The 20,318-nt window shown below is 46.6% G+C and overlaps 1 protein-coding gene across 1 annotated transcript in view; it reads left to right on the forward strand.

The window, feature by feature from the left end:
- The window catches only part of LOC134749114 (microtubule-associated protein futsch-like), a 251,041-nt gene that overhangs the window by 227,608 nt on the left and 3,115 nt on the right, over nucleotides 1-20,318 (forward strand). Inside the window, exons 9-10 of the mRNA XM_063684018.1 lie at nucleotides 278-12,877; nucleotides 13,304-19,862. Coding sequence (XP_063540088.1) covers nucleotides 278-12,877; nucleotides 13,304-19,862 — 19,159 coding nt within the window. The remainder of the gene's footprint in view (nucleotides 1-277; nucleotides 12,878-13,303; nucleotides 19,863-20,318) is intronic.

Raw genomic sequence — 20,318 nt, forward strand, 5'->3', positions numbered from 1 at the left:
TGCGCCCTCTGACAAAGCGCCTAGTCCTACTTTATCAGAGAAGGCACCTTTTGAAAGGAAACCAAGTCTAGCGCCTTCAGAAAAGGCGCCTAGTCCGGTACCATCGGAGAAGGCCCAATCTGAAAAGGCACCAAGTCCTGTTCCATCTGACAAAGCGCCTAGCCCTACATTATCGGAGAAAGCACCGTCAGAACGGGCACCCAGCCTCATTGCTTCAGAAAAAGCAGTAAGGCCTGTTCCGTCTGACAAAGCGCCTAGCACTATATTATCAGAGAAGGCCCCGTCGGAAAGTGCCCCAAGCCCAGTACCGTCTGAAAAGGCCCTTTCAGAGAAGGCTCCCAGCCCAGTACCAAGCCCAGTACCATTTGAAAAGGCCCCATCTGACATAACAATAAGTCCAGTACCATCTGAGAAAGCACCAAGCCCAATACCATCTGACAAGGCTCCGTCAGAAAAGGCGCCTAGCCCAACGTTATCAGACAAGGCACCAATTTTAGTACCATCTGACAAGGCATCAGAGCCAACAATCAGCCCTGCGCCCTCTGACAAAGCGCCTAGTCCTACATTATCAGAGAAGGCATCTTTTGAAACTAAACCAAGTGTAGCGCCGTCAGATAAGGCGCCTAGTCCGGTACTATCGGAGAAGGCCCTATCTGACAAAGCGCCAAGCCCAACATTCTCTGAAAAAGCGCCTTCTGAAAGAGCACCTAGTCTAGTCCCTTCGGAAAAGGCACCTAGCCCGGTACCATCGGAGAAGGCCCCATCTGAAATGGCACCAAGTCCTGTTTCATCTGACAAAGCGCCAAGCCCAACATTATCTGAAAAAGCGCCTTCTGAAAGAGCACCTAGTCTAGTCCCTTCGGAAAAGGCACCTAGCCCGGTACCATCGGAGAAGGCCCCATCTGAAATGGCACCAAGTCCTGTTTCATCTGACAAAGCGCCAAGCCCAACATTATCTGAAAAAGCGCCTTCTGAAAGAGCACCTAGTCTAGTCCCTTCGGAAAAGGCACCTAGTCCGGTACCATCGGAGAAGGCCCCATCTGAAATGGCACCAAGTCCTGTTCCAGCTGACAAAGCGCCTAGTCCAGCTTTGTCCGAGAAAGGACCATCTGAGCGAGCATCCAGCCTTGTGCCTTCAGAAAAGGCACCATCTGAAACAGCACCTAGCCCAGTACCGTCTGACAAGGCCCTATCAGAAAAGGCGCCAAGCCCTACACCATCTGAGAAGGCACCAAGCCCAGTACCATCTGACAAAGCTCCTAGTCCCACTCTGTTAGAAGCGCCAACTTCGAGGACAGGAAGCTTAATTATGTCAGACGCAGATCCAAGCCCTACGCCATCAGACAAAGCCACATCTGAGAAGGCGCACAGTTCAGTACCAGCTGCTGGCAAGGCCCCATCTGACAAAGCACCAAGCCCAGTACCATCTGAGAAGGCACCAAGCGCAATATTATTAGAAATAGCATCATCTGAGAAAACAATAAGCCCTGTTCCTTCTGTCAAGGCGCTGTCGGAAAGGGCTCCAAGCCCCGTACCATCCGAGAAGGCCCCATCGGAGAAAGCACACAGTCCAGTACCGTCTGACAAAGCGTCAAGCCCGACTCTATTAGAAAAAGCGCTGACTTCGAAGGCAGGAAGCTTAATTCTACCAGATACAGCTCCAAGCCCTACGCCATCAGACAAAGCTCCTTCCGACAAGGCTCCGTCGGAAAATGCTCCAAGTCCCGTACCATCGGAGAAGGCCCCATCGGAGAAAGCACACAGTCCAGTACCGTCTGACAAAGCGTCAAGCCCGACTCTATTAGAAAAAGCGCCGACTTCGAGGGCAGGAAGCTTAATTCTATCAGATATAGCTCCAAGTCCTACGCCATCAGACAAAGCTCCTTCCGACAAGGCTCCGTCGGAAAAGGCATCTAGCCCGGTACCATCTGAAAAAGCGTTCAGTCCGGTACCATCTGAGAAGGCTATCTCTGAGAAGGCATTTAGCCCTGTGCTTCCTGAAAAGTTCTTATCTGAGAAAGCGCACAGTCCAGCACCATCTGACAAAGCACCAAGCCCTGCTCCATCTGACAAGGCATCAGAGAAGGCATACAGTCCAGTACCATTTGACAAAGCACCAAGTCCAGCATTATCAGAAAAGGCGCCATCTGAAAGGGCACCTAGTCTCGTCCCTTTAGAGAAAGCAATAAGCCCAGTACCATCTGATAAGGCCCCATCTGAAAAAGCGCCTAGCCCTGTTCCTTCTGACAAGGCGCCATCGGAAAAGGCTCCAAGTCCCGTACCATCGGAGAAGGCCCCATCGGAGAAAGCACACAGTCCAGTATCGTCTGATAAAGCGACAAGTCCGACTCTATTAGAAAAAGCGCCGACTTCGAGGGCAGGAAGCTTAATTCTATCAGATATAGCTTCAAGTCCTACGCCATCAGACAAAGCTCCTTCGGACAAGGCTCCGTCGGAAAAGGCTTCAAGTCCCGTACCATCGGAGAAGGCCCCATCGGAGAAAGCACACAGTCCATTATCGTCTGATAAAGCGCCAAGCCCGACTCTATTAGAAAAAGCGCCGACTTCGAGGGCAGGAAGCTTAATTCTATCAGACATAGCTCCAAGTCCTACGCCATCAGACAAAGCTCCTTCCGACAAGGCTCCGTCGGAAAAGGCTCCAAGTCCCGTACCATCGGAGAAGGCCCCATCGGAGAAAGCACACAGTCCAGTACCGTCTGACAAAGCGTCAAGCCCGACTCTATTAGAAAAAGCGCCGACTTCGAGGGCAGGAAGCTTAATTCTATCAGACATAGCTCCAAGTCCTACGCCATCAGACGAAGCTCCTTCCAACAAGGCTCCGTCGGAAAAGGCTCCAAGTCCCGTACCATCGGAGAAGGCCCCATCGGAGAAAGCACACAGTCCAGTACGGTCTGACAAAGCGTCAAGCCCGACTCTATTAGAAAAAGCGCCGACTTCGAGGGCAGGAAGCTTAATTCTATCAGACATAGCTCCAAGTCCTACGCCATCAGACAAAGCTCTTTCCGACAAGGCTCCGTCGGAAAAGGCTCCAAGTCCCGTACCATCGGAGAAGGCCCCATCGGAGAAAGCACACAGTCCATTATCGTCTGATAAAGCGCCAAGCCCGACTCTATTAGAAAAAGCGCCGACTTCGAGGGCAGGAAGCTTAATTCTATCAGACATAGCTCCAAGTCCTACGCCATCAGACAAAGCTCCTTCCGACAAGGCTCCGTCGGAAAAGGCTCCAAGTCCCGTACCATCGGAGAAGGCCCCATCGGAGAAAGCACACAGTCCAGTACCGTCTGACAAAGCGTCAAGCCCGACTCTATTAGAAAAAGCGCCGACTTCGAGGGCAGGAAGCTTAATTCTATCAGACATAGCTCCAAGTCCTACGCCATCAGACGAAGCTCCTTCCAACAAGGCTCCGTCGGAAAAGGCTCCAAGTCCCGTACCATCGGAGAAGGCCCCATCGGAGAAAGCACACAGTCCAGTACGGTCTGACAAAGCGTCAAGCCCGACTCTATTAGAAAAAGCGCCGACTTCGAGGGCAGGAAGCTTAATTCTATCAGACATAGCTCCAAGTCCTACGCCATCAGACAAAGCTCTTTCCGACAAGGCTCCGTCGGAAAAGGCTCCAAGTCCCGTACCATCGGAGAAGGCCCCATCGGAGAAAGCACACAGTCCATTATCGTCTGATAAAGCGCCAAGCCCGACTCTATTAGAAAAAGCGCCGACTTCGAGGGCAGGAAGCTTAATTCTATCAGACATAGCTCCAAGTCCTACGCCATCAGACAAAGCTCCTTCCGAAAAGGCTCCGTCGGAAAAGGCTCCAAGTCCTGTACCATCGGAGAAAGCACACAGTCCAGTACCGTCTGACAAAGTGTCAAGCCCGACTCTATTAGAAAAAGCGCCGACATCGAGGGCAGGAAGCTTAATTCTATCAGACATAGCTCCAAGTCCTACGCCATCAGACAAAGCTCCTTCCGACAAGGCTCCGTCGGAAAAGGCTACAAGTCCCGTACCATCGGAGAAAGCACACAGTCCAGTACCGTCTGACAAAGCGTCAAGCCCGACTCTATTAGAAAAAGCGCCGACTTCGAGGGCAGGAAGCTTAATTCTATCAGATATAGCTCCAAGTCCTACGCCATCAGACAAAGCTCCTTCCGAAAAGGCTCCGTCGGAAAAGGCTCCAAGTCCCGTACCATCGGAGAAGGGCTCATCGGAGAAAGCACACAGTCCAGTACCGTCTGACAAAGCGTCAAGCCCGACTCTATTAGAAAAAGCGCCGACTTCGAGGGCAGGAAGCTTAATTCTATCAGATATAGCTCCAAGTCCTACGCCATCAGACAAAGCTCCTTCCGACAAGGCTCCGTCGGAAAAGGCTCCAAGTCCCGTACCATCGGAGAATGCCCCACCGGAGAAAGCACACAGTCCAGTGCCGTCTGATAAAGCGTCAAGCCCGACTCTAATAGAAAAAGCGCCGACTTCGAGGGCAGGAAGCTTAATTCTACCAGATACAGCTCCAAGCCCTACGCTATCAGACAAAGCTCCTTCCGACAAGGCTCCGTCGGAAAAGGCTCCAAGTCCCGTACCATCGGAGAAGGCCCCATCGGAGAAAGCACACAGTCCAGTACCCTCTGACAAAGCACCAAGCCCTGCTCCATCTGACAAGGCACCAGAGAAGGCTTACAGTCCAGTACCATTTGACAAAGCACCAAGTCCAGTATTATCAGAAAAGGCGCCATCTGAAAGGGCACCTAGTCTCGTCCCTTTAGAGAAAGCAATAAGCCCAGTACCATCTGATAAGGCCCCGTCTGAAAAAGCGCCTAGCCCTGTTCCTTCTGACAAGGCGCCATCGGAAAAGGCTCCAAGTCCCGTACCATCGGAGAAGGCCCCATCGGAGAAAGCACACAGTCCAGTATCGTCTGATAAAGCGCCAAGTCCGACTCTATTAGAAAAAGCGCCGACTTCGAGGGCAGGAAGCTTAATTCTATCGGATATAGCTCCAAGTCTTACGCCATCAGACAAAGCTCCTTCCGACAAGGCTCCGTCGGAAAAGGCTTCAAGTCCCGTACCATCGGAGAAGGCCCCATCGGAGAAAGCACACAGTCCATTATCGTCTGATAAAGCGCCAAGCCCGACTCTATTAGAAAAAGCGCTGACTTCGAGGGCAGGAAGCTTAATTCTATCAGACATAGCTCCAAGTCCTACGCCATCAGACAAAGCTCCTTCCGACAAGGCTCCGTCGGAAAAGGCTCCAAGTCCCGTACCATCGGAGAAGGCCCCATCGGAGAAAGCACACAGTCCAGTACCGTCTGACAAAGCGTCAAGCCCGACTCTATTAGAAAAAGCGCCGACTTCGAGGGCAGGAAGCTTAATTTTATCAGATATAGCTCCAAGTCCTACGCCATCAGACAAAGCTCCTTCCGACAAGGCTCCGTTGGAAAAGGCTCCAAGTCCCGTACCATCGGAAAAGGCCCCATCGGAGAAAGCACACAGTCCAGTACCGTCTGACAAAGCGTCAAGCCCGACTCTATTAGAAAAAGCGCCGACTTCGAGGGCAGGAAGCTTAATTCTATCAGACATAGCTCCAAGTCCTACGCCATCAGACAAAGCTCCTTCCGACAAGGCTCCGTCGAAAAAGGCTACAAGTCCCGTACCATCGGAGAAGGCCCCATCGGAGAAAGCACACAGTCCAGTACCGTCTGACCAAGCGTCAAGCCCGACTTTATTAGAAAAAGCGCCGACTTCGAGGGCAGGAAGCTTAATTCTATCAGATATAGCTCCAAGTCCTACGCCATCAGACAAAGCTCCTTCCGACAAGGCTCCGTCGGAAAAGGCTCCAAGTCCCGTACTATCGGAGAAGGCCCCATCGGAGAGAGCACACAGTCCAGTACCGTCTGACAAAGCGTCAAGCCCGACTCTATTAGAAAAAGCGCCGACTTCGAGGGCAGGAAGCTTAATTCTATCAGACATAGCTCCAAGTCCTACGCCATCAGACAAAGCTCCTTCCGACAAGGCTCCGTCGAAAAAGGCTACAAGTCCCGTACCATCGGAGAAGGCCCCATCGGAGAAAGCACACAGTCCAGTACCGTCTGACCAAGCGTCAAGCCCGACTCTATTAGAAAAAGCGCCGACTTCGAGGGCAGGAAGCTTAATTCTATCAGACATAGCTCCAAGTCCTACGCCATCAGACAAAGCTCCTTCCGACAAGGCTCCGTCGGAAAAGGCTACAAGTCCCGTACCATCGGAGAAGGCCCCATCGGAGAAAGCACACAGTCCAGTACCGTCTGACAAAGCGTTAAGCCCGACTCTATTAGAAAAAGCGCCGACGTCGAGGGCAGGAAGCTTAATTCTATCAGATATAGCTCCAAGTCCTACGCCATCAGACAAAGCTCCTTCCGACAAGACTCCGTCGGAAAAGGCTCCAAGTCCCGTACCATCGGAGAAGGCCCCATCGGAGAAAGCACACAGTCCAGTGCCGTTTGATAAAGCGTCAAGCCCGACTCTATTAGAAAAAGCGCCGACTTCGAGGGCAGGAAGCTTAATTCTATCAGATACAGCTCCACGTCCTACGCCATCAGACAAAGCTCTTTCCGACAAGGCTCCGTCGGAAAACGCTCCAAGTCCCGTACCATCGGAGAAGGCCCCATCGGAGAAAGCACACAGTCCAGTACAGTCTGATAAAGCGCCAAGCCCGACTCTATTAGAAAAAGCGCCGACTTCGAGGGCAGGAAGCTTAATTGTATCCGACATAGCTCCAAGTCCTACGCCATCAGACAAAGCTCCATCTGAAAAGGCATTTAGTCCGGTACCATCTGAAAAAGCTCTCTCTGAGAAGGAATTTAGCCCTGTGCCTCCTGAAAAGGTCCTATCTGAGAATGCGCACAGCCCAGTACCATCTGACAAAGCACCAAGCCCTACTCAATTTGACAAGGCCCCGTCTGAAAAAGCACCTAGCCCCGTTCCTTTTGACAAGGCGCCATCGGAAAAGGCTCCAAGCCCCGTACCAACGAAAAAGGCCCCGTCGGAGAAAGCACACACTCCAGTACTGTCTGACAAAGCGTCAAGCCCGACTCTATTAGAAAAAGCGCCGACTTCGAGAGCAGGAAGTTTAATTCTATCAGATATAGCTCCAAGCCCTACGCCGTCAGACAAAGCTCCATCTGAAAAGGCATTTAGCCCGGTACCATCTGAAAAAGCATCCAGTCCGGTACCATCTGAAAAAGCTCTCTCTGAGAAAGCGCACAGTCCGGTACCATCTGACAAAGCACCAAGCCCAGCTCTATCTGACAAGGCATCAGAGAAGGCATACAGTCCAGTACCATTTGACAACGCACTAAGTCCAACATTATCAGAAAAGGCGCCATCTGTAAGGGCATCTAGTCTAGTATCTTTAGAGAAAGCACTAAGCCCAGCACCATCTGACAAGGCCCCGTCTGAAAAAGTGCCTAGCCCTGTTCTTTCTGACAAGGCTCCATCTGAGAAGGCCCCTAGCCCTGTTCCATCTGAGAAGGCGCCATCAGAGAAAGCGCCAAGCCCTGTTCCTTCTGTCAAGACTCCATCTGAGAAGGCGCCTAGCCCTATTCCTTCTGACAAAGCACCATCGGAAAAGGCTCCAAGCCCCGTACCATCGGAGAAGGCCCCATCGGAGAAAGCACACAGTCCAGTACCGTCTGATAAAGCGCCAAGCCCGACTTTATCAGAAAAAGCGCCGACTTCGAGGGCAGGACTATCCGACATAGCTCCAAGTCCTACGCCATCAGACAAAGCTCCATCTGAAAAGGCATTTAGTCCGGTACCATCTGAAAAAGCCCTCTCTAAGAAGGCATTTAGCTCTGAGCCTCCTGAAAAGGTCCTATCTGAGAAAGCGCACAGTCCAGTATCATGTGACAAAGCACCAAGCCCTGCTCCATTTGACAAGACCCCGTCTGAAAAAGCGCCTAGCCCTGTTCCTTCTGACAAGGCGCCATCGGAAAAGGCTCCAACCCCAGTACCATCGGAGAAGGCCCCGTCGGAGAAAGCACACAGTCCAGTACCGTCTGATAAAGCGCCAAGCCCGATTCTATTAGAAAAAGCGCCGACTTCGAGGGCAGGAAGCTTAATTCTATCAGACATAGCTCCAAGTCCTACGCCATCAGACAAAGCTCTTTCCGACAAGGCTCCGTCGGAAAAGGCTCCAAGTCCCGTACCATCGGAGAAGGCCCCATCGGAGAAAGCACACAGTCCAGTACCGTCTGATAAAGCGCCAAGCCCGACTTTATCAGAAAAAGCGCCGACTTCGAGGGCAGGACTATCCGACATAGCTCCAAGTCCAACGCCATCAGACAAAGCTCCATCTGAAAAGGCATTTAGTCCGGTACCATCTGAAAAAGCACCAAGCCCTGCTCCATTTGACAAGGCCCCGTCTGAAAAAGCGCCTAGCCCTGTTCCTTCTGACAAGGCGCTATCGGAAAAGGCTCCAAGCCCCGTACCATCGAAGAAAATACACAGTCCAGTACCGTCTGACAAAGCGTCAAGCCCGACTCTATTAGAAAAAGCGCCGACTTCGAGGGCAGGAAGCCTAATTCTATCAGATATAGCTCCAAGCCCTACGCCGCCAGGCAAAGCTCCATCTGAAAAGGCATTTAGCCCGTTACCATCTGAAAAAGCGTCCAGTCCGTTACCATCTGAAAAAGCTCTCTCTGAGAAAGCGCACAGTCCGGTACCATCTGACAAAGCACCAAGCCCTGCTCCATCTGACAAGGCATCAGAGAAGGCATACAGTCCAGTACCATTTGAAAATGCACCAAGTCCAACATTATCAGAAAAGGCGTTATCTGAAAGGGCATCTAGTCTCGTCTCTTTAGAGAAAGCACTAAGCCCATCACCATCTGACAATGCCCCGTCTGAAAAAGCGCCTAGCCCTGGTCCTTCTGACAAGGTTCCATCTGAGAAGGCCCCTAGCCCGGTTCCATCTGAGAAGGCGCCACCAGAGAAAGCGCCAAGCCCTGTTCCTTCTGTCAAGACTCCATCTGAGAAGGCGCCTAGCCCTATTCATTCTGACAAGGCACAAGCGGAAAAGGCTCCAAGCCCCGTACCATCGGAGAAGGCCCCATCGGAGAAAGCATACAGTCCAATACCGTCTGACAAAGCGTTAAGCCCGACTCTATTAGAAGAAGCGCCGACTTCGGGGGCAGGAAGCTTAATTCTATCAGATACAGCTCCAAGCCCTACACCATCAGACAAAGCTCCTTCTGACAAGGCCCCATCAGAAAAGGCAAGCCCGGTTCCATCTGACAAGCCTCCATCAGAGAAAGCACCAAGCCCAGCTCCATCTGACAAAGCTCTATCTGAGAAAGCCGTTAGCCCGGTTCCTTCTGACAAGGCTCCATCAGAGAAAGCACCAAGCCCAGTTCCTTCTGAGAAGGTGCCTAGTCTAACTTTATCAGAAAAGGCCCTGTCTGAAAGGACACCTAGCTTAGTTTCGTCAGAAAAGGCACCTAGCCCCACATTATCAGAAAAGATACCCAGCTTAGTGCTTTCTGATAAAACATCGAAGCCAACACCATTTGAAAAAGCTACTTTTGGAGACGAGGCGGATATTTATGATGAGCCTGGCTCTCCTGATCTAGTAGATGAAAATTTTATTGAACCAGGCAAAGAAAAATTCATGCGTACTAGCATGTTGACTCAATTTGACGATAAGATTCACAAAACCGATGCCATTGTTACGTCAGTTACAAAAGAAAAATCCATTGAAGACGTTTTGAAGGATATGCCTTCCGATAAACCGGTTAGTACGACAGATAAAGTAGGCAAAGTGGAGCCTACTACGCCACCTGTTTCGCCAGAAACAAAGAAAACTGATGATGCTACTAGCCCCTCCGAAAAATCTGAACCAGCGATTAGTTCGGAAAAACCTACATTTGATGATAAATCATTAACAGCTGAAAAAGATAAAATTTCAATTGTGACTGACAAAATATTAACAAACAAAGATCTAAGTCCTTCTACGCTCGTGTCAGTTGCTGTACAACCTCCTAGCCCTGAGGTTCTCAGTGATAGATCAGAACAGGAATTGTTCACACAGCAAATAAAGACATCCCAGCACGCGACACATTCTGAAGAAATCCATGTTGAGGAAGAATCCATGGTTTCTAAGAAAATTAATGTACTCGAATCAACTCAATACACGCCTAGAGATGACCAAAAAGTTTCAACAGAAAAAGATGGGATAGTTGACGTATTGGTATCCGGTGTAAAAGGTATACGTCACATTATAAAAGAATCGTTAGTCGATGGCATTCATGAAATTACCAAAGATGATACTAAAACCGGTGACGATAAAATTACTGCAACGTCAGGCAAAGCACCAAGCCCTGAACCTTCTGACAAAGCGTCGGAAAGAGTTCCAAACCTAACTTTGTCGGAAAAGACACCTTCTGAAAGAGCATCCAGTTTAGTACCATCAGAAAAGGCTCACAGCCCGGCACCGTCTGACAAGGCAGTAAGTCCAGTGCCTTCAGAAAAAGAACCATCTGAGAAGGCACCATCTGAGACGACTCTCAGCCCAGTACCATCTGATAAAGCTCCATCTGAGGAGGCACATAGCCCAGTACCATTTGACAAAATCTCCTCTGAGAAGGTACATAGCCCAATACCATCTGACAAGGCTCCATCTGAGAAGGCACATAGCCCAACACCATCAGAAAAGGCTCCCTCTGAGAAGGCACATAGCCCAACACCATCTGACAAGGCTCCTTCTGAGAAGGCTCCCAGTCCCGTACCGTCTGACAAAGCTCCCTCTGAGAAGGCACCTAGTCCAGTACCATATGACAAGGCTGCCTCTGAGAAGGGTCCTAGTCCCGTACCATCTGACAAAGCTCCCTCTGAGAAGGCACGTAGCCCAACACCATCTGACAAGATTCCCTCTGAGATGGCACTTAGCCCAACGCCATCTGACAAGGCTCCCTCTGAGAAGGCACATAGCCCAACACCATCAGAAAAGGCTCCCTTTGAGATGGCACATAGCCCAACACCATCTGACAAAGCACCCTCTGAAAAGGTACATAGCCCAGCACCATCTCACATGGCTCCCTCAGAAAAGGCACCCAGCCCAACACCATCGTACAAAGTTCCTTTAGAAAAAGCATCCACTCCAATGCCTTCTGAAAAAGCATTGAGTCCCATACCATCTGACAAGCCCATTAGCCCAGCTCCCACAGACAAACTTGATGGTAAAGCACCAAGTCCCATTCCTGTTGAAATGCCAACTAACTTACCTCTAGTTGATGTTATTTGTACTGAAACAACAGAACATGGCAAACTACTAACTCAAACTTCTGACGAGACGCCATTTGAGAAACCAATCAGTCCAATGGCGTCTGAAAAGGCAAAGATATGTAGTCCAATGCCATTTGATAAAGTGCCTTCTGAAGACGCACCTAGTCCGTGCGAGCATAGCCCAGAGCCATCTGAGATTTCGACTAGTTCAAGTTTAATACAGAAACGAACTTCTGTGTCATTAGATAGGGTCCCTTCAGAGAAACCAGCAAGTCCAGTTCCATCTGACAAGGCTCTATCAGAGAAGACACCAAGCTCAACGCCATCGGAAGAGGCTCCCTCCGAGAAGGCACCACACCCAGAAGAAAAGGCTCCTTCCGAGAAGGCACCACACCCAGAACCATCTGAAAAGGCTTCTTCTGAGATGGCGCCCAGCCCAGTACCATCTGACAAGGCTCCTTCCGAGAAGACACCAAGCCCAGTACCATCTGACAAGGATCCCTCCGAAAAGGCATCAAGCCTAGTACCATCTGACAAGGCTTCTTCTGAGAAGGCACCCAGCCCGGTACCATCTGAAAAGGCTCCTTCAGAGAAGACATCAAGCCCAGGGCCATCTGACAAGGCTCCCTCTGAGAAGATTCTAAGCTCAGTTCCATCTAACAAGGCTCCCGCTGAGCAAGCCCCCAGTCCAGTGCCATCTGACAAAGCTCCCTCAGATAAGGCCATAAGCCCGGTTCCATTTAGCAAGGCTACGTCAAAGAAGGCTCCAAGCGCGGCACCGTCTGACAAGGCTCCCGCTGAGAAGGATCCAAGTCAAGTACCGTCGGAGGCACCTTCAGAGAATGTTGCCAGTCCAGTACCATCTGACAGAGTACTTAGCCCTACCTTATCAGAGAAGGCACAATCTGACAAGGCTCCCAGCCCAACACCATCTGGCAAGGCCCGATCTGACAAGGTATCCAGCCCAGTGCTATCGGAGATAGCATCTAGCCCGGTACCGTCAGATATGGCTCCATCTAAAAAAGCGCCAAGCCCAACACCATCAGACAAGGCTCCCTCGGAGAAGGCGTCCAGTCCAGTACCATCGGAGAAGGCCCTTTCAGAAAGAGCATTAAGCCCTTCATCGTCTAACAAAGAACTTTCAGAGAAAACACCAAGTCCAGTATCGTCTGAAAAAGCTCCGTCTGAGAAGGCTTCAAGCCCGGTACCATCTGACAAGGCATCTTCAGAAAAAGTAGTAAGCCCTGTACCGTCTGATAAAGCCTCTTCGGAGAAAGCCCCTAGTCCTGCACCATCAGATGAGGCTCCATTAGATAAGGCTCCAAGCCCAATGCAATCGGCGCCATCTTCAAGAGCAGCTAGCTTAGTGCCATTGGAAGATCCGTCCGCAAAAGCTCTTAGCCCAGTACCTTTAGACAAAGTGCTTAGCCCAGTGCCATCTGATAAGGCCCCATCAGCACCAAGTCCAGAACCGACAGACAAAGGATCTGAAAAAGCATTAAGCCCTACGCCGTCTGTGAAAGCCCCTAGCCCAGTACCATCTGTGCAATCTTCGAAAGCAACTAACTTAGTTCCAACAGAGAAGACCCCAAGCCCGGTACTATCTGACAAGGCTCCATCAGAGAAGACGCTTAGCCCAGCACCATTAGTTAAAGGATCTGAAAGGGCTGCAAGCCCTACACTGTCTGAGAAAGCGCCTTCAGAGAAGGCGCTTAGCCCAGTAGCTTCGGACAAAGCGCCTAGCCCTGCACCGTCTGGTAAAGCTCCATCGGAAAAGGCTCTATCTGAGAAAGCCTTTAGCCCAGTACCCTCGGACAAAGCGCCCCGCTCTGCTTCGTCTGATAAGGCACATTCTGAGAAATCTCCAAGCCCAGTACCATCTGATAAGGCTCCATCAGAGAAGGCGCTTAGCCTTGTAACTTCGGACATAACACCCAGCCCATTACCATCAGATAAAAGGTCTGAAAAGGCAACAAGCCCTACACCGTCTGTCCAAGCAACTTTGGTAAAGGAGCCTCGCCCGGTAACATCTGACAAGGCTCCATCAGAGAAGGCTTCCAGCCCGGTACCATCTGACAAGGCTATATCAGAGAAGGCTTTCAGCCCGGTACCATCTGACAAGGCTCCATCAGAGAAGGCTTCTAGCCCGGAACCATCTGAGAAGGCACCTTCAGTAAAAGTAGTAAGTCCTGTGCCTTCTGACAAGGCTCCATCAGAGAAAATTCCCAGCCCATTACCATCTGACAAGGCTCTTTTAGAAAAGCCTTCAAGCCCGGTACCATCTGACAAGACACCGCCAGAAAAAGCATTAAGCCCCGTGCCTGCTGAAAAAGTTTCTTCAGATGCACATAGTACACCAACTAAATCAGACAAGCCCGTCGAAGAAACTATTTGCCCAACAAGCGTGCATAATCTAGAAGGTATCGTATCCAGTGCCGTGATAAAAGAATTAGTTGATCCAGCTCTTGATAAGCTGATTGCTGATATTGGTAAACTAAAAGACAAGGCGGCTGACAAAGTGACTAGTCCGGTACCGTCAGACAAGGCGCCCAGTCCAACTCCGTCAGATCTGGCATCTGAAAAGGCACCTAGCCCTACACTATCGGAGAAAGTACCATCTGAACGAGCACCCAGCCTAGTCCCTTCAGAAAAGGCACTTAGCCCAACACCCTCTGATAAGGCAGCTAGCCCAGTACTGTCTAATAAAGCCCCATCTGACAAGTTAATTAGTCCGACGCCGTCTGATAAGATAATATCAGAAAAGGCACCACTAGATCTGGCATCGAGTCCATTACAATCGTACAGTGAAAAAGATATATCTGATAAAAAGCTTCCTACTCCTGACAAATCTAGAAAATTTGACATTGAAACATCGGTTGACACTACTCCAAGTACTGATAAGTCGGAAGAAACAATTATTAGCTCTTCTGAAAAAGTGGACGAAGAAAAGCCATTTACCGCGTCAGAAACAAAACCACTTATAACTGAAGTAGCCAAAGTTACTAAAAAGGAAACAAAGGAAATGACAGCTGACGAAAAAGATATAGATGAGAAGGATAAGACAGTTAAAAGGATAAAATTAGAATCTACATCTGAATCAAAAATTACATCTGACACAGATAAAGAACATACAGTTCAAAGCATTAGCCATGTAACAGAATCTGATGAAAGTTACTCTAGTATGGGGTCTAGGAAAGATTTACACGAAGAACGATTATTTAGTGGGAGTAAGCAAACATTGAAAACTGACATGTTTTCAAAACACGATTCCTCTTTGCACGAATCCAGCCATAAATCAACTAGCGAGGAAACTAAATCTCATTCTATAAAAAAGAGATCAATAGAGCATGAAAAGCTGAGAGACGCATCAGATATATTATCATCAATATCTACAATTGATAGTGGCGTAGACAGAGATAGTATGACATTGCATGATTCATCAGAAGACGTTTCCAAAGAAGTTAGCTTAGAAGAAAAATACAGTTTCGAAACTACCGAAAAAGACAAACGATCTAAAATGTTTTCTGACTCGGAAACATTACAATCTATCAGTAGCAGTAGATTGAGTAGATTCAGCGACGAATCGTATACATCTACATTAAAAGAAATGGAAGTGTCTAAAACAGTTCCTGACTCTACAAGAACAGAGTTGGGATCTCCAAAAGACGAAATACCTCTTTCGGAAGCATCAGATTCTGGAGTCCATAGCATTCCTTTGGATATTGATCAGTTGATGTCGAAAGGTGATGGTCTAACACACATCAAAGATGATGCTATGCAGTTAATGGAATCGATTCATAAAGCATTTAGTGATGACACAGTACAGCAAGGAATTAAGACCGAGGGAATGGAATCCTTACTAGTTTATTCTGAGGGCGATAGAGTATCTACACCACCTACAGTACCTGTTAGCCCGTTACCAAAAACTCCCAGCAGTTTTCAAGATATCAAAGTAAGTGAAGGTGTTCAAAGCGAAGTTACTTACGATAAATCTGATGGTACCGAAGAAACTATAACTAAAGTAGTTCATGTAGGTGAAGATGTATTGACTCAAAGGATTTCAACGTCCACTGAGAAAGTACCGAAACCGATCAAGGATTCAGCAGCTGAGAATGAATCAGATCTCATGTCCCTTATGCAAAACATGGGTAAAATAAAGACGGAAACTGATACTGTTACCAAAATCATCAAAGAAGGTGAGAATGTTGTAACTCAAACAATAACTACTGTGACGACTAAAGAAGTGATTTCAAGGGAAGACGGTACACCACAAAATATTAAGACAACCATAGAAACAACAACACTGAGCAAGGGATCAGATGGTTCAACTATCACTACGACAGATACTCAAACTTTACTGTCGGAATGTTCTTCCAGTCTTAAATCTACCTCACAAATGGATTTATATGCCAAAGATAGTAGAATAGATAAACTCTACCTCGAAAGTGATAAGTCTGAAACTGAAACGAGTAGCCAAACTAAAGAAACTAGGAAAGATGAGTCTTCCGTAACCTCTGATATGCCCGCTCAAGTTCAGTATATTTCGGAATCAGACGAATCCGACGATGACGTTGAAACAACTACTATAGATACCGACGTAAGCAAACGCATAGTAAAGGAAAATAATGTTGATGTTATGGAAACTGTCACTACTGTTACCAAAAAAGAAACATTAAAAGTTAATGAAACCAAGACCATACGTACAACAGTTGAAACTACTATTACAAAAGAACGCCCCGATGGTACTAAAGATGTACAAAGAAATGTAGAAGTTAAAACTGAGGAGCCAGTCGCAGATACAAGCAATATAGAACAAGCCCTTAGTAATTTATCTATTCTTGGAGTACCCGAAGAAACAGAATCAGTTGATTCTGAAGAAGTTAAACAAGATACATTTATTATCAAGCGAGTTATAGTCACCAAGGTTATCAAAACGACGTATGTAGATAGCCATGAAACTCCAAGGAAATTAAAAACTGTTACAACTGTAACTACTACAGATAATTACCCCGACGGTTCTTCTCGTACTAAAGTAGATAGCAGTACATCTATTACAGACATAGAAGTTGAAGAAGTAGTCGAATCACCTGAACTTGCAAATTACATGGTAGTTGATAAGTCAGTTACTGTAGACAAACAGGAGAAAAGTGTCGTCAGGAATGAGAAAAGTGTATTGCAAGTTATAACAACAACGACTACTAAAGAAATTTTATCATCTGAGGACAATGGTAGGAAAAAACTCAAAACTACAGTTGAAACTGTGACTGAGACTCATTTACCTGATGGTGTTACAGAAATTACCAAAGATGTAAGGGTATCTGTATCTGATTATGAGCTAGAATCTAGTGATGAGGAAACTGAAAACTACGAACAAATTGGGAAGCCGTTAGAAGATGTAACTACAGCAGTCGAAAATGTCACAGACAATGGAATAACCATTAAACGCAAAACTACCGTCACAACTATCAAAGAAGAATTCCATAATAAGGAGAAGAACGTCAAAAGAATTAAGACTACTGTAATTACTAGGATTGAAGATGAACATCCTGATGGCTCTGTTATTACGAAAACAAGTGAAAAAGTGTCTATCGTTGAGGAAAACCTGGAAACTACTCAAGTTATGAAAGTTCAAGGTTTAAGCGAGAGTTGGCCCATATACACTGCTGATGAAATGGATGATGATGGCCAAGTAGAAGCTATACTATCGGAGTTGTCTCCAGAAGGTGAGCCTGAGGAAACGGAGTCTACAGAAACTGAGGAAATAAAAGAGAAAAACTTAGTTATAAAGAGAACAGTTGTTACTAGAATTGTGAAAACAAAATACTCCAATGGTCATGGAGCGATAAAGAAAATCAAAACCGTAACGACTGTCACAACAACTGACCGATATCCTGATGGATCTGCAAAAACCACGGTAGATGTAAATACCGCCATAAATGATATCGAAACAGATGCTCCTCAAGTAGACCTCACAGGCTTCCCTCAAGTAGAAGATAAATCAGTAGATGTCGATACTAAAGAGACAGTAGTGATGAGAGATGGAAAACAAGTGAAACAAATCATCACCACTACCACAACTAAAGAAATATTGGCATCATCTGATGGATCTAAGAAGAAGATTAGGACAACCGTTGAAGTACTCACCGAAACTAAGCTTCAAAATGGAACTACAGAAGTTTCTAAAGACGTCAAGCTTTCTGTTGCTGACTACAGTACTGAAACCTTTGACGAAAATCTAGGAGGTTTTACTCCTGTTGAAAAGCCAGACGAGCACACAAGTTCAGAAACGGAAAAAATTACCGAAAATGGCGTTTTTATTGTTAGGAAAACCACCATTACCACTATTAGGCAAGAGTTTGAGAATGCTGAGACACATTCAAGGAAAGTAAAGACTACTATTAGAACAGTTGTAGAAGATGAGCACCCCGATGGAACAGTAGTAACTAAAAAGAGTGAAAAAATATCGATTGCCGATGTTTTTCTTAAAACACCACAGGTAGCTCAAGATGACGCAGAAATAACGGACACGTATATCGATGATTCGGAGATTGTAGAAGATACGACTGAAGAATCAGATGTTAAGAATGAAGAAATCAAGCAAGGGACAGTAACAATTAAACGCACAATTACAACTAAAACTAAGAAAGAAACACTAGCCAGTGCAGAGAAGAGCATAAAACGAATAAGAACGACCGTAGAAACGGTTACTGTCGACGAATATCCAGATGGTTCCACAGAAACTACTAAGGATGTCAAAATCACTATTTCAGAATTCCAGAAAACATCAGATAGTGATTTGCAGGCAGCTTTACAAGGACTCCATTCCACTGGCAAAATTAAAACTTCGGTAGATAAAAAGACAAATATCGTTACTGAGCATGGACGTAAAGTTACTCAAACAGTCACCACATATGTGACGAAAGAAGAATTAAAGAACAATGAAACGAATGAAATAGCAGTTAAAACTGTTACAGAGACCTTGACAGAAAATGTTCAGGAAGATGGGTCAATCGAAACGACAAAGGACGTAAGAACTCAAATAACTTATCTGCCTATTGGAACTGGGCTTGACGACTGGACACCAGAAGAATTAGAAGAAATTGAAAAGCAACCTGTATCAGAAGAAAAACCAACTCTTGAAAAATTACCTTTAGCGCAAAAGGAAGAACCAAAGCCTGAAACCAAGCCGAAGAAACAGCGATCACCCGTAGGCGAAATAACTACTGATACAAATACGTATACAAAACTTATTAAGGAGGGCGATAATGAAATAACTCAAACAATAACCGTAGTAACTACCAAAGAGGTTATTAGCCCTGAAAAAATGAAGGTCACAGTTGAAACGACGACGGTAAGCAAAGGCAGCGACGGTGTGACAAAAACGACTAAATCAACTAAGACCACAATTTCGGAAATCAAAGAAGAATATGAAGAAACAATAGATCGTGGAGAAAGTGAAAAGTCGTTCTCAAAATTATCTTCGAAGACAGGTGATATGCGCAGTTCGTCTGCAGCTAGTGACGACTTGGATCACGCCGGGATTTCATCACCGCCGTCAGATATTAGTTCCAGAGGGTCAAGGGCAGCTGCTCAAGTTTGGGGAACAACAGAAAGTAGTGGCATGTACTACAGTGACGATGACGGACCTGGCAGCCCAAGTAGTACAAAGTCACAAGTAGCACATTCACCCAGATCAAACCTCAGTTTTGAATTAGACACAAAACATCAAGAATTAAACGAAGAAATGGTACTCGAAAAGCATTACAGTACAGTGGCTGATCCTATGTCAACATCGATCTATGGACAGTTACCTGAAGATGATTCCTGCACATCTTCTAGTCACTCGGAGATAAAAACTGAATTCCATACAATTGGGAAACCTTTATCCAAATTAACTGAAGACTTCTTGACCCATGAAAAACTAGAATCTGGAGTAACACAGCGAATAGTAAAGTCTGATGCCACTTTCCTGAGGGAGGCAGACGAACACTTCGAAAAGGCAATAGAAGAGCACAAAAAAGTTAGTGGATCAGAAGTAATTTCAAATATTACCGCTAAATATGAACTAAGTGAACAAAGTCACTCGAGTATTACACAAACTAAATCATCAAAAGAAGAAACTTTAACGTTAAAGGATCTCAAATCTGAAGTAAAGAAAACTGAGACATCTGCCTCGAGTTCCAAACAAGAATCTAGAATAGAAAAGCACGAAATCAGCAGCGACAGTAAATCTAAAGACCCGATAGAGTCATGGGGCAAGCCTTTAGGTTTACCAAGTCCTATTATGCCACCTGTCGATGGTAAGAGCACTCCTAAGAAACAAGCTAGCTCAGTTGCGAACAAGAATAAACTCAACCAAGAGAAGAGTAAAGAGGCCAAGAGCAGAATAACGGAGTCTCCTAGTAAGAAGAAGGCAGTAGCTCCAGTTTACATGGAGTTGACGTATGTGCCTCACCATGGGAACTCCTACTATTCAGCCATGGAGTTCTTTAAACGGGTGCGCGCGAGGTACTACGTGTTCTCGGGTACTGAGCCGTCAAAGGAAATTTATAATGCCTTGTTAGACGCAAAGAAGACTTGGGAAGACAAAGATTTAGGTAAGTGATTTACTGTTTTTTTTTTTCAACAAATTACAAAGTATGAATGTTACATAAAACCAATTCACTATGGAATTCATATAAGAGTGTGTACAAAAATGTAATCAATAAATTAATAACAGAGACATTTAAAATACAAATCTAATTATTATGGTACTATCGAGCTGACCTGATGATGGACACAGGAAGTAGCCAGGAAGTAGACCCGGAACTGGGTGCGTATCTCGTCGCATAATAATTGATTGTCCTAATGTAATGTTACGCATAAAACTCTTTTCGCATAATTTTTCTCCAGCTGAAACAGAAAGTATTTTCGATAATTTTTTGCATAGGTTGTGTAGAATAGGGTAGGTTAGGTTAGGTTTGTTTTATAATTTTTCAGAAATGTGAATAGTTTTAGCACGATAACAATTATGCGAAATGAGTTTTATGCGTAACATTACATTAGGACAATCA

The sequence above is a fragment of the Cydia strobilella genome, chromosome 17 (assembly GCF_947568885.1).
Source record: "Cydia strobilella chromosome 17, ilCydStro3.1, whole genome shotgun sequence".
NCBI classification, from domain to species: Eukaryota; Metazoa; Arthropoda; class Insecta; order Lepidoptera; family Tortricidae; genus Cydia; species Cydia strobilella.